General features: G+C 39.8%; 3 protein-coding genes across 3 annotated transcripts; all 3 read right to left on the bottom strand.

Annotated features, from left to right (window-relative positions):
- Positions 1 to 751: 751 nt before the first annotated feature.
- Positions 752 to 4,154, bottom strand: LOC104592283 (uncharacterized). Its single transcript, XM_010251565.3, has 3 exons — positions 3,186 to 4,154; positions 2,518 to 2,936; positions 752 to 1,523 (listed from the first exon to the last, which is right to left on the bottom strand). The coding sequence occupies exons 1-3, from the start codon at positions 3,348 to 3,350 to the stop codon at positions 1,085 to 1,087; spliced, it is 1,023 nt and encodes a 340-aa protein (XP_010249867.1). The 5' UTR covers positions 3,351 to 4,154; the 3' UTR covers positions 752 to 1,084.
- A 4,081-nt stretch (positions 4,155 to 8,235) lies between these two features.
- On the bottom strand, positions 8,236 to 11,788 carry LOC104592282 (polyadenylate-binding protein-interacting protein 6). Its single transcript, XM_010251564.2, has 3 exons — positions 11,506 to 11,788; positions 9,377 to 9,858; positions 8,236 to 8,623 (listed from the first exon to the last, which is right to left on the bottom strand). Exons 2-3 carry the CDS (start codon positions 9,818 to 9,820, stop codon positions 8,465 to 8,467), a joined length of 603 nt encoding a protein of 200 aa, XP_010249866.1. The 5' UTR covers positions 9,821 to 9,858; positions 11,506 to 11,788; the 3' UTR covers positions 8,236 to 8,464.
- A 278-nt stretch (positions 11,789 to 12,066) lies between these two features.
- On the bottom strand, positions 12,067 to 13,638 carry LOC104592616 (HXXXD-type acyl-transferase family protein). The gene has a single exon (XM_010252060.2). The coding sequence runs from the start codon at positions 13,583 to 13,585 to the stop codon at positions 12,182 to 12,184; it is 1,404 nt and encodes a 467-aa protein (XP_010250362.1). The 5' UTR covers positions 13,586 to 13,638; the 3' UTR covers positions 12,067 to 12,181.
- Between the last annotated feature and the right edge of the window lie 676 nt (positions 13,639 to 14,314).

Here is a 14,314-nt window from a genome sequence, read left to right as displayed (position 1 = left end):
TTGTGTTGTGTTGCCTGTGGCTTGGTACGATGGATTATGGCTGTACTAGGCACAGTACGATTGTATGGGCCATATCGGGCTTGGGGTTTCAAGTCCATGAGCTGACACAATATCACCGAACAGGCTGTTCTGCCCACAGCCCGTGTCCCAGCACGGCCCATATATATATATATGGGTTGTGTTGTGTGCAGGGATGGGCCAACACACTGGGTTGTGGGAGGCACGGCCCTTTACACCTCTAGATTGAACTCAGGCCGTCTGACAGGGATTTGAAATTTAATCCATCTTAATTATTCCATCATTTCTATTTTGGTAAGCAATTATTCCACCATTTCCAATGTTTAACAAGTGGATAAACCAAAAAGACATGATAGGAGAAGACGAATCAGCTCATATAAAAAGTGGCAACCAATTACGTGGTATTCATCAAAATTAATAAGAGGCCGACTTGTCAAAGTTCTTCAAGTTCTTCCAGTATCTACTTTTACAGCATCATAGATTTATGGCAGAGTATCCCAGTTGCTCAAAATTCAAACTTCATATAGGCTATTAAAATATTTTCGTTTATGTTTGTAGTTAATCAGTTAATTGTCATTTGAAATTTAGGAAGGTGCCAGCTAGTTTGCTGGTAAGGTCGGCTGGTTGGAGCAGAGTATCCCCAAAGTTAGATGCATAATACATCTCTCTCTCTCTCTCTCTCTCTCCTGTAAGATAGGAAGAAAATCAAGGGCTACACAGAACGGGGGGAGCGTTAATACCAAGGCCAAGATTGTCTAGCCAATCAACTGCATTGTTTGCTTCTCTAGATACATGAGCGTAAGAAACATTTAACCTAAATTTGAAAAGAAGACTATAACATTCCTCTATTATCGTTTTGATGCATCATAGGGGATCTTCTACTCCTTTCAGGCACATTCATATTGAAATGAAATAAAAAAAAAGAGTAAGAAAAAATATAAATGGAATCACCGATGACAGGGAAAGAGAAAGGGGAAAGGGTTAAAGAATGAATTACATGGGATAGGCCTATTGACTATCAATTGAGTCAGTAAGATACATATAGTAACAAAATTAACCACCATAGTCAACCTCCCAAGATGCGCTTGAGAGCAGCTCTTTGCTCAGATGTTAATCTTGCTGGAAACTTCACTTCGAATTTAATCCTTAAATTGCCCTTATTCCCTGGCTCCTTGCTTATCGGCATTCCTTCCTTTGCAATCACAAGTTCGTATCCTGGGCTCACAATATCTGATACTGGGATACTCAGGTCTCGACCATCAAGTGTCACAAGGCTCACTACGGTCCCTGACAAAGCCTCTGCTAGTGAAATCTTTTGGTTCACAATGAGATCATTGCTATCCCTCTTGTAGACATCATGGGGTTTCTCATCAACCACAAAGACAAGGTCTGCTGGGAGCTGGTTCACTTGTTCATTCCCTTTGTCTGGGAATGTGATCTTCGTTCCTTTCTTCCAGCCAGGCTTCACATCAATTGTTAAAATCTCTGATTCTGGAACTAGCCTTCTGTGTAGTGTGTTTTTTTTAACAAGGAGAGAAGTGTACATAAGATCAGCAAGACTAGAATAGTAGTATATTTAAAGTGAACAAAAGTGTATGAATCGTAAGTCATCATTATCTGCATTCTGAGAAAACCATAAATTTAATGGGTGTGGATCCATAAACCACTAAGATCTACATCCAGAGCAAGTTACAAATACATGAAATGAACCATGCCTCAAGTTTGGTTGGATCTTCATGTTATATTGAAAATTTTCATTCTGATATTACTAGGAAATTATTAAAGACATGGTTGGATATTCAGTCTTGTATTGTAATTGTAACATTACATTTATATGTGTATCTAAAACTTAAAAGTGTGAAAATGTGAATTGTGGTTACTCAAAGGGTAGTTCACAAGGCTTTTTTTTTGGGACAAAACATGGTGAACTTTATAATCCTTCTTGGCTGGTAGATATTGCTGACAAGGAAGCCTCTGTGCAATGTTGTTTTCTGTGATAATGAAATATTGGTTACCATAGAAACTTTTCCAACATTCCCAAAGGCTGAATGTAGTAATTACCAGAATAAAAAAGGTTCAGAAACATAAATGAAATGGAAGCATATTGTCAAATGTTTTATTGGTTATGAGTTTAACTATGAAAATGACTGTGTCAGTTAAACTTGACCATTTCTGAAAGAAAGACAAATTCTAGGAAAAACTGTTTAACAATATATAGCTCATAGAATGTCTTCCAAAGAACATACCATCCACAATATGAAAACCAACATCACATCATATTCCTACTGAAGTTAAAGCATCCAGAGTTATTATTGCATATAACTGTGCTTAATGTGCAAGGCAGATCACCAGTCAATCATAAATCAACCAAATACAAATATTGTAGCTAAGCAGGTGCTGTGTTTACCATTAATAAGGATGATTCCTATAATGAAAATCAATATGGAGAAAAAAAAACATTCAACCATTAAAGAATTAAGGAAGAATTAACATATATACCCATTAGCATCGACAACATTTCTAGAGATCTTCATCTTCCTTGTTGACCCAGTGTAGAGCTCCTCAAGGGTACATGGTAGCTTGCTCTCAATTGGAGGGGGCTTCCGTGGTGCGCCGCCCCCATTAGCCGCTTCACCATATGTTCTGAAGGCATTATCACCCCCACCAAACCCCCCAAACATCCCTCCATCAGATTGGAACCTCGTAGACTTCCCATGCCCAGTTGATGCGAACCCAAAAGGGTTTCTCCCAAAGAATTCGGCAAAGATGTCCTCTGCATTCCGAGGATTGAACCTGAAATCATTTGAGCAACTTCCATTGTGAAACCCACCACTGCTGGAACCTTGAGGAGGCATGCCCTTTAATCCTTCTTCCCCATATTGATCATAGACTGATCTTTTCTGTGCGTCGCTCAAGACCTGAAACAGCAGAACACAATACATCGTTCAAGTTCTAAAATTCCCGGGAAAGGATGTTTCTGGGTGTTTTGACTTCAGCTATTTTTCCTTGTTTATTTAGAACAGAAATCTCAAATTCATAAATAGAGAAACCAAATCAAATTGACAGCAATTATACTGCACGACGTTAAGTTAGACAACAAGCATAATCAATCAATCAATCGAAAAACCTTACACAATTTTCATACTTTGTAAGGTTAGGAAACTCACTTCATAGGCTTCGGAGATCTTCTTGAACTGAGCTTCTGCTTCTTTTTTGCTGTTAGGATTCTTGTCCGGATGCCATTTCATAGCTAATCTCCTATAGGACTTCTTGAGATCGTCATCGGTTGCGTTCCTATTGACCTTCAAAATGTTGTAATAATCGACTCCCATCCCGAACCAGATGGGCAGATATTATATATCTTTTGTCAGAAGAAGACCTTCGCAATCTGCAGGAAATTCTATTCCAGTTTCCGAATTCCAATGACGTTATTATTCAAAAAGAGATCTTTAAGCACCGCCGTGAGCTCCCAGAACAAAACATCGATTTGGAGATTCTTCTGGACTAATGAATCGCACACTAGCAGAAACAGATTAAACACCAAAGAAATGCACAGGAAACGCAATATTTGCGCCACGGAAGCCCAAATCCCTGATTGCCCTGCCTAATTTCACCATGCACAACCCCGATCTCTGCAAATTTCTTCCGGAAACACATGAAACAACCACTGAAATTTCAGCGATTCCTTGAAGCAAAATAATGGAATCGTCCGAGGAACTCGTAAACCTCTCAAACACATACAACCACGCACCGAATTCTTGCACATTCACGAAGAACTGACGACGAAAAAACAGAATTTGGCATTCAAAGATTCCAAACTTTAGTGGAAGTCTTCCTCAAAAGATCCCCACCAGGCGCGTCAAATTTTTCTTCTTCCTCTTCTTCTTTATAGAAAGTCTTTGTAATGGTTTTGAGTTTCAAACAAAAACTCCCCCTTTTCCCTTTATTTCTTACATTGACGATGTCAAAGAGAAGCTCTCGGACCAGCAAATCGGTCTCAGAGAAAACAAGCAGATTCAAAGAATGAAAGAACTACCGGAAAAGAGACCGACTGCAAATGAATCGAAAGTCGGACACCAACCATACCTCTCTCCTCTCCCTGTAATAAACGAAAGAGGGTGGTCGCTGGTCGGGGCAGGAACCAGTCAGGATCTGCTGCAGACGCAAAATTGTGCGAATCTTGCTACATGTCCAATCACGATTGAACACGTTAGTGTTACCTATATATGGGACCCATTTATAATGTGGGCTCCATGAACACGTAAAACACGAGTTCACATCTCCGCCCCACAACGCCCCACAGCACATCCAGTTTCCGGTTGGCGTACGTGGGGCGGAGATGTGAACTCGTGTTTTACGTAACACTGGCTGAGTGGCTGGCGTATTCACAGGTTGTTTCACTTGTAATTGTTTGTCCAGTTTCCGGTTTCGGATCTACCATCATTTTCGCGGGAACATAGATTTGGGTGGTCCGGAACCGGATTAGAGGAACTGGGCATGGATGATGGTCTCTGTGCCTCTGTCCTGTCCTCAGGATCGGGTTTAGCAACTCTAACTCAGTGACTCAGTGTCGGTGAGCCGCATCGAAGTAAAAAGAACGACTGATAGATAGAACTAGAAAAAAAAAAAAATCCATTTGAAGCTGGGAACCTCAGAGCTTTTGAGCCTGGGATAGCCAAACACAAACAGTCCATTTCCAGCATAACACCCAGACCCAGCCAAACACTAAAATGTCTCTTGCCATTTTTAAGCCTAGAAGTGAAATTCAACAATTTTTTAATTAGGGTAAATTGTTAAAACCTTCTATGAAGTTTTCGGTTGTTGGCTTGTTGGTAAGAAACAGATTCAGTCAGATCAAAGTCCATTCGAACAGCCATCATAGCCTTGCATTGGGAATATTTCCCCATGAAATAAAGCATAAAAGTGCAGAGATATTCTCCATGCAAGGCTATAAAGGCTGTTTGAACAGTGTTTGAACGGACTTTGCTCTGACTGAAGCCGATCTCTGTCAGTAAACCTCCCCTAAAGTTTACTAATTGCAACCACCTCTCCTGAAATTTTTGACATGGTCGTAAGTAATTTCTTTTGTTAGAATCTTCTGACAAGAGGCATGAAAATGTCTAAAATATTCATGTAATTACTTTTGACCAAAATATTTATTTTTCATTTTTCTTTTCATATGAATCGCTAGTCCAAATCCTTCCAATTTCGCATAAAAAAAAATCCGTTCAATCTCTTTTTTGAAATTGATTTATTTTTCAAATTTTCCCTTCATATCAGTTACTAAAATGTAGAGCTGCACCTTTAAATTCTCTAATTTTTTTATTGTTGATAAAGTTTGTACCTTTTTTCTTGTAAAAACCAGCCTCAATAGTAGCAGTGGAAATTGGGTGGGTTGGGTTTGGTTTGGATTGAACTTCAACCCAACCCATCTAACCCACCAACCCATTAATGACTCAGTTGGATAAAGTTGAATGGGTTGTGTTCAACCCAAATCCGCTTTGACCCAATCCAACCCGCCCAACCCAGTAACCTATTAATCTTAGAACAACTTAGTTTATGTATTTTAAAGAATAAACCAATTCCCTTATAACAAATAATATGGTCATGGCTTGATGGCAATAGTGGTTATTCTTTGCATAAGTGGTGAAGGTTCAAATCACATTATATGAATATTATTTCTACAAGGAAAACAAAAAGCAATTAAGCACATGGAACCATTTGACTATGTCTAGGTCTTGGGTTTGGATGAGCCACTTAGGTTTAAACCGGTCAGGCCAACTTGAACCATCTTGACCTAGGTGTGCTGGTTTAGGTCAGATTGGCCCAAATTTGGTTGGGTTTCGGATCAGATTGGGTTGAATTGACCCAGACTGATTCAAACCGTTTGGATCCAAGTTGGTATGGATTTGGTTGGACCGAGCCCGATTTGGGCCAATACATGTCGACCATGGCCCGAATCGCTTGGGACCAGGATCGGACTGGTCAACATGAATTGGGGTCTATCCAGACTGGGTTGAACCGATTTGTGTTGATCTATACCTACCTGGATTGGTCCTAAACTGTCTGGATCTAGGTCGGACCAAGGGTTAGTTTCGGTTGAGTCGGCCCAGGCTAAGCTGGCATGGGTTCATATTTGGAACCAAGCCACCCAACCCAAGACAGATCGAGATGGGTCGACCATGCAATCCAAACTAAAATCAAGTTTGTCTAGCCCAAACTGGTCCAAATCGAGTTGGGTTGGGATGCCTGAATGATCTAATCTAGAGTTGGATTTGGTTGGCCCAAATCAAGTTGGTCTAGAGTACTAGGTTGTTTGGGCTAGGTATGTTGGGGCATTTGTGCTAAAATCAAATTGGACCAAATTGGGCCATTTGACTTAATTAGGATTTATGTCGATTTGGGTGAACAATGTTGGTTTGAGCCAAAACTATTTTTAGTCAATAATTAATAAAAAATAATGCATTAATTATAAATTATTTCACATAAATAAAGAAAATTAAAAAAAAATGGCTAAGGAATTCACACTTGTATCATTAATGGTTAACCCATATCCACAACCCAAGCCAACCCATTTAAATTGACCCAATGGGCCATCAACCTATTTCCAACCCGCTAAGCAAATGGGCGGGTTGGGTGGGTTCAAGGTTCAAAGTATTGATACGTATCGTGGCTTATCGATATGCCTCTTCAGGGATTATATTGGGTCAGACACTGGTTCAGAAGGTGGTCGGGCCTTAAATCAATCCCTCTGAACTGGTTTTGAAAAAAAATAAAACTTATAAAAAGTACCGATACAGGTTGATATGAACTGCGTCGATACTTTGAACCTTAGGTGAGGTTCAATGGGTTGGGTGAGAAATCGCCACCCCTACTCAATAATAATTACATGGGTATTTTACATGAGATCTATCAAAATATTTAGAAGAGATGATTGTAATTACCAAATCAAAGGTTTTAACAACTGTCAGAAATTGATGGGCGGGCATTAGTGTATAGGGGTAATTGACCTTTTTGAAATGGTGTAGATGTGCAGTAGAAATCAGAATTCTACAATAGGCTTCTCCGTAAATTGTATGCAATGTGCGGTTAAGATTCTACCATCATTTGATTAGACTTGCTTGGAGGCCCACGGACACACCACCGCACTTAGCAACTATCAGAGACCCTAAATTATATGCAATGTGCGGTTAAGATTCCACCATCATTTGATTAGACATGTTTTGAGGCCCACGGACACACCACCGCACTTAGCAACTATCAGAGACCCTAAATTATATGCAATGTGCGGTTAAGATTCCACCATCATTTGATTAGACATGTTTTGAGGCCCACGGACACGCCACCCCACTTTGATGATGCCACAAACTATGTCCTCGCTCATGGTAATTTGTACTTTTATAGACAGACAAAAGATACACTATTTTAAGGGGTTTGTAGAAATAAGGGTTTAGAATTGGAATTGAAGTGGCCCGTTCTCATTCCAGCCAGTTGGTTGGGTGAAATTGGATTCCGATTCTCATGAATTCACATATGAGGAAGCGATCAATTTAAGCTTTCAGCTTTCTCTCTTTAGAATGAGAATCTCATTCAACCACCTCTCTCCAAAAAAACAGAAAAAAGTCATGTGACTAAAATTCTCCTCAAACCCTATTTCTCTTTACCCTACCCCAACACTCTTGGTGAGTCGTGCATATGTTAAGGAATTCCTATTCAGATTCTAACCATAAATGAAGTGGACCAAAGATCCCAAACCCTATTTCTCTTTATCCGACACCACTCTCTTTGCATATCTTATAAGATCTGATTCGTATTCTTGTTTCAACCAAACAGGCTGTGGAGTAGGCAACTCCGGTTGTAAGAGATTTCAATTTTGATTCCCATTCCGATTCTGACCAATGAATCAAATGGACCATAGTATCATTATGAAGAATTTACAATTTTATTCATAAATAATTCCCTCAAAAACCGAGTTATCGAATATAACGGCATAACACATGGCAGACATGATTCATAGAAGATTCTGAACCCCACAATTCAACATATCTAACCTATGGGATCTAAAATACTTGGATCAACTTCATTATTTAGGAATTAGGATTTCTTTTCCATTCAAATTCAATGAGAATGACTTTCTACCTAACTGCCTCTAGATTTGTGAAGCCGAGAGAGAGTTGCAAAAAAGTTAACCACAAACTCACAAAGAGTCACCAAACAGATAAAAAGGGGGAAAATTACTTTCATTTGATAAAGTGCGATCAACATTAACGCAGAAGAAAAACCGCACAAGGGATTACCGATGAAGCAGAACTCTAGAAGACAAAAGAGAATGAACACATCAATGAAGAATTACAACATGTACCATGACGATATTTCCAATTTCACTCGAGGAAAGAACCCTCCCTAATCGCGTCTTACCACACAATCACAAACAGCAGAGGTCATGTCAAGAGGTAGATGGCAATGGACAAGATGATGATCCACTGGCTTCACCAGAAGTGTTCAGCCTTATAGACGGTTCTTCTTCATCTGGAGATTCAAATCCTGGCACGTCACCAATGTCTAAGCTGTCTGGAAGATGTTGAGATGCATCCGCTGGGTATACCTGTACACAGAGTAATAAAACAACTCAAACTAAGTAATAATATGATCAGAAAAATATCTAACATTATAAACGGTCTACTCAACTATGCAAATGATTAAGAAAGAGACAACATAGGAGGTAGAATTTCCAATTGCATTATACAGTAGGCATGATATAGTGGTTATTTCAAATTAAAAGGCAGAGGAAGGTCTCCCTTAAAAGAGAAAATCCACCCATCATTATAGCTTAACAAGTCTCCTAGTCAAGTAATTAAATGAAAAAAAGTATGACCACTTGGCTCTAGTTAACATTTTGTTTTTGGGTAGAAGGGTTCTAGTTAACAGGATAATACACATTGTAATGATACACTAATTTACTGTCAAATCCGTCTGAAGTGTCAACTAAATAGAAACAGCATGCATGGGGTTATTATTTCTATAAAAATACTGCAATTACAATCTTCTTTTGAAAAAACTTTATATCATCATCAATTTTGATAGAAGGTGCCACAGATGCATCATATGACATGTTCTCCCAAACAAATCAATTTCCCACCAGAAAGAAATCAAAAGAAGGGGAAAATACTGAAAAGGAAAATGGAAAATAGCGACTATTACACTAATGGTTGAAGATATGAAGCATGAAGTTCAGAGAACAAGAACACAAAAGAAAAAAAATACTACATACTGATTTATGTTATAACTAATCAACTGCAATACTATCCCATTTAGCAAACTGAAACAAAATGGATAGTTTTAACATACAAATTAATACCTCAAGTTGGTGGAGCATATCAACTGAGGCTTCCAGGTCACCTGCATTTGCAGAGTATACATCAACTAGTGATTGATCTGATAAACTAGGGAACATGGTAGCAAGGTATGCTAGATCCATCTCAAAATCGTCATATGTATTGTGCTTTTCTGTTGCGTAACTAGGATTGCATGACAATGAATCATGAGAATTGTCATCCATGTGGCTTTTCTGAGTTAAATCCATCGAATTGAGTAGTTCTTCAATACCATGCACATTAAAATCAAGAGAAGCTTCGCCTGGGAGCTGGTTCGCTTCTGTCTCCTGTCCTTCAGAGGAATTTTTGGACCAGGCATCTGTATCAACAATCTTGGAACCACTACTTATCTCAAAAGCATTTTTATCAGCATCCTCTCTTTTGGAGAGTGGAACATATGATGCTGCATACGGATTTAAAGAAGACATTCCTGGCTTTATTATCTCAGATCATAGAAGAGACCTCACTGTCCACAAATAACACAAGTGGTCATAATATAAAATAGATACTACAGCAAAAAAACAAAAACACGTATATAAAACATATGAACTTTGAGAAATAACACAAGTAGGGCCGGTTATGTTAATTTATTCTAAAAACACAGGTCTAAATACAAGTTGACATACCCATAAAAAATGTTATAGGTGTAGTTGAAGGTCTAATTGAAACCATGTTGACATAACCCCCAATCATGTAAAGAACTAGAGACATGTAAAGCACATAAATTGTAAGAAACAAAGGAAAAGGTTAGTCATATTTAAGTACTTTTAGGAAAAGGAAACACAATTACTCATTTGAACTAGTGAAAAGGGGCAAACAATGCATTTGACCTTCAAACCTCTGTCTACATTGGATTGACAGAAACATTGAGATAATCAAAATTTCCTCCCTTCCAAAACTTTGTGAATTGATTAATGGTATATATTGATTACAGATCTGCACATATCAAGCCTAAGGTGGTAATGAACATAATTGGATACTCCATCTCATTAGTTTATACACAATTTAATTCCTGTCCTTGGTATTATCCTTACCAAGAGTTCTTCCTATGTACTCAAGTGTACTATGATTTTGAAAAATATTCTCTCTATCAATGTAAATCACATAGACATATATACATGTATATATAAATAAAGAAAAAATCTAATACGTCACATAGATCCCAGAATTCAAATGACTCATGTCAATATGGGTTGGAACCACAAGTAGAATGCAGTTTTTTAACTTAGGATTTCATCATCTCATCTTTCTGTGACAAGCCAACTATGACGCCACAAGACGGATAGAAAATTCAGATTAATGTTCTAGTTTATAACAGGTTGTAATCCCAAGAACAACAAGGACAGGAACAGAGGAATCGACTTGTAATGTTCAAAATTTCACCACTCAAAAGATGAGAATTTCACGTCTAGCTAAGTTTTACGTGAACACATGAAAACGAACCAAAAAGGAAGCAAAAAAAATCTATATTTTACACACAGAAAGGTATCATAGAAGCAGGAGATATCTGGAACAGGATTTAAAATTTTCTGCAACAGTATGTTATTTGAAATGATAAATTGGACATAAACTATTACTAGATTGGGACATTAATAGGAAATAATGGCTTATCATAGGAAAACGATACATGGATTCAAGAAATGTGGCACTCAGAAAATTAATTATCTCGAACAATGAACTCTTGAATATTTCTTACTCCAACACAGAGCATGAAATAAGACAATTATTAAATAGTATTACCGCGGGAAGAACCAGAACAATATAAAAAATTATAATTTACGTCAGGTATATAAAGTTAAATGAAATCATGCAACCGGATTCCAATATATCCACCAAGCATCGATGCTTTTCATCTTTTCTCTGTATTACTCTGTGAAGAATACTAACACTTTCATATAACCAAACATATCAAAGAAAAATCCAAGATAAAATCCGCACATCAGGCAGACAGGCACTATGAAACTCAAAAGGATCAATGAGAGACATAATTGGACACCCAAGCCTCCAAGATCAGGATAAATCACTCTCTCAATTAAACATTTGAAGAAGAATTGAAAACAACAAAAGCGAGAAATGATACAGAACAAGAGAAGGACATCCGATAAACGCCTACCTGTACTGGAGGACGAAAAGCATAAGTCGATCACTCTGAAACCCTAACTCGAGATCGTTTCATCTCCAAACAACCAAGGATTCGTGAAACTTGGAAGAATTGTAGGAGTAGTATGCCGAATAAATCAGTTGGGAAGACGATGCCAGAGATCACGCCATCAATGAAAGCTCGAGAATAATTACGAGATTCAGAAGTTCAGAACGGAAGATGTGTCGGAGAAATGGGAAAAATAACGACGAAACGAAGGAATTTTTGATTGATTGACTATGCAGACATCAGAGCTTGATATTCGAAGTTGGTAGCGCTATATATAGTAACGAAATTATAAAATCCGAACTTTACTTGACAATATCAACCCTACGCTTTTCAATATTGACTTACGATATTTGGTTTCTAAGGGAATAACCTTGAGGGCATGCATGTCAATATGCCGTCCATTTCGAATGGGACCGTTTATTTGCTTGCTTAGTGATAATAACGTACATGTCTGCATCACGGAAGCTCGCTGTATCCAACAAATCATGTTCGGTTAATTTGCTGATAAATCAATCTACGCCGTCCAATTAGGCTATTTGGTGGGCCAAAGCTAGCAAATCAATCAACAATCTAGATTCATGAACACAAATCGGTGATCGATCCGGCGCAACATGGGCCAAGGCCCATGGTCCAACAATCCTTATTCCACTTCAGGAGCTTCATCACCTGTGTCCATTCGAGATAAAAGCTCTCTGAACTTAGAAGTTGCAGATTCAGGCAAGCAAATGCACACCACCATTGATCCTCCGGGAGGCGAGTCGCCGTCCGGCAACAAAATACAAACCTGCGGCGTCGGAGTTAGGTCGATCGGACCGGCGTAAACCGGCTGGCCCCACCCGAAATCCGCAGACTCGTACATGGAGAACCTCGTCCATTGTGTGATCGTCAACTTCCCAGCGAACTCAAGCCTGCTCGGCCTGTCCACCTCGACGTAATCAATCACGGATCTTACGTAGTCCTCCGAGACACCAACTCTCGCCTCGCGGACTGACCGAGACGTGGCCGAGAGCTTCCCGCCCACGAGCTGTGAGACCGTGCTGGTCGCACAAGCTAAGCAGACCACATTGCCATAGAATCCATCCTTCAATGGTGGGTTCCTAAGTTTCTGGCGGGCATTCACCGAGAATGTCAGTCGGAGCTTGTAGTCCAACGGTGTCACGTTAAGGGCCTTTACCCATGATCTCCAGATGTGTGCTGCCATGGCGTCGAAAGTGGTACATGAGTGATGCTGATCATCAGGCTGCGCCAACTGTTTGATCTGAACCTGAAACTCTCGGTTGACCCTATAGCACTTCTGGACCGGTTTTACTTGCCAGAGAGTGGAGGTAAGGCTGGAGCCATCGTCCATCCTCATGAACTCAAGATGTGGGTACTTCACTAGGGGCGGGTCTCTCGGCCGAAAGAACTCCCTGTCCCAGCATGGCACGGGGCTTGTCACAAGGGCGCCCGCCCGGGCCGTCGCGGCCCAAGCACCGACGAATTGCATTGCGCCTAAGCCATCGCATAGACAATGGCACAGCCGTAGGCCAAGGCTGAACCCCCCGCAACTGAAACTCGTGACCTGAGCGATAACCAGCGGCATGTCGACCACCTTGTAAGCCTCTTCATCGGGGAACCTGTATATCAGTGGAGACCAAGCAGGATTAGGGACTGAGAGGCCTCCTAGGTCAGTGATGGCCATTTCTGAGTGTGCTTCGACCATGAGCGCCCCTTGTTTGGGCCCAAAAAACACCTCCAGTTTCCCATTCTGGGTCTCCCTGAGCCGACCCGAAAATGGGTAGTAGGGCACCAGAACACTAGCCAGGGCATCGTGTAATATCTTAACGACCAGCTTCCTTTGCGTGCTGCTCAAATTGTTTGATCGATAGAAATACAGAGTTGGGGTGAAGACACGGGCTCCGACCACATCGTCGAGGTTGGAGAGGTATAAGCAGTCGCCGGCGCCAGCAGGAATTGGGCCGGCCGGCATGACTGGAGTGACGTGGTCTATGGTTATAGGGATGTCTATATGAGGGAACTGAAGCTCCTGAACCCATGTAGCCATGAAAGGGTGTGAAGGGAGGTTGTGTTTGGGTGGGACTTGTAGAGGATTTAGAGTTTAAGTAGACAAGGAAAAGTTCAAAGCTTCATATTTTTCTTTTGGTAAATGGCTAAATGCAAATTCATTTCTTCAGTGTGGACTATGGAGCAGTTGGAAATGGATTTACTCATGATGTGTGTTGACGAGTTTTCTGATTGAACTTATATTCCCATGTTGGGAGTCCAATCTTTGTGTGACTTTATTCTTTTATTCTTCATCTGTTTTGACTGATCCACAGAAGAATTGGTTAGGTGGATGTGGATTGAATTTGTATTGAGGTATAACACATTGCAAGAGCGATTGTCCAGCCTTTACAATTAAAAGCAGAGTTTTGAGACCTGACCTGGCCAGATGGTTGGACCGTTCAACCCTTGAGGCCTTGACCCAGATCCAGTTACAAAGGAGTTATGAGCTTTTTATGATTATTATTGTTTTTTATTTTTATTTTTTCTGATCTTTTATTAGTTTTTCATTTTTATTGAACCAATCGAGCGGTCGACCAGGTCCAGGTTGATTGGACCGTTACACACACAAACATCTATAGACGTACCACTTATCACTTTCCAAGTGTTTGTGAGCTTATCTAATTCTTTATTTGATTTGCACTGATGCAAAAATAAAAGAAATTACAAATTAAATTGCACCGTAAACAACTTGGCTACACAGGATTAAACGAATCTAAGCGCTATGCCA

The sequence above is a fragment of the Nelumbo nucifera genome, chromosome 8 (genome assembly GCF_055504915.1).
Source record: "Nelumbo nucifera cultivar China Antique chromosome 8, China Antique-T2T, whole genome shotgun sequence".
In the NCBI taxonomy this organism is placed as follows: Eukaryota; Viridiplantae; Streptophyta; class Magnoliopsida; order Proteales; family Nelumbonaceae; genus Nelumbo; species Nelumbo nucifera.
Note: the sequence above shows the minus strand (reverse complement) of the source record. Positions and strands in the feature narration are given on the sequence as shown.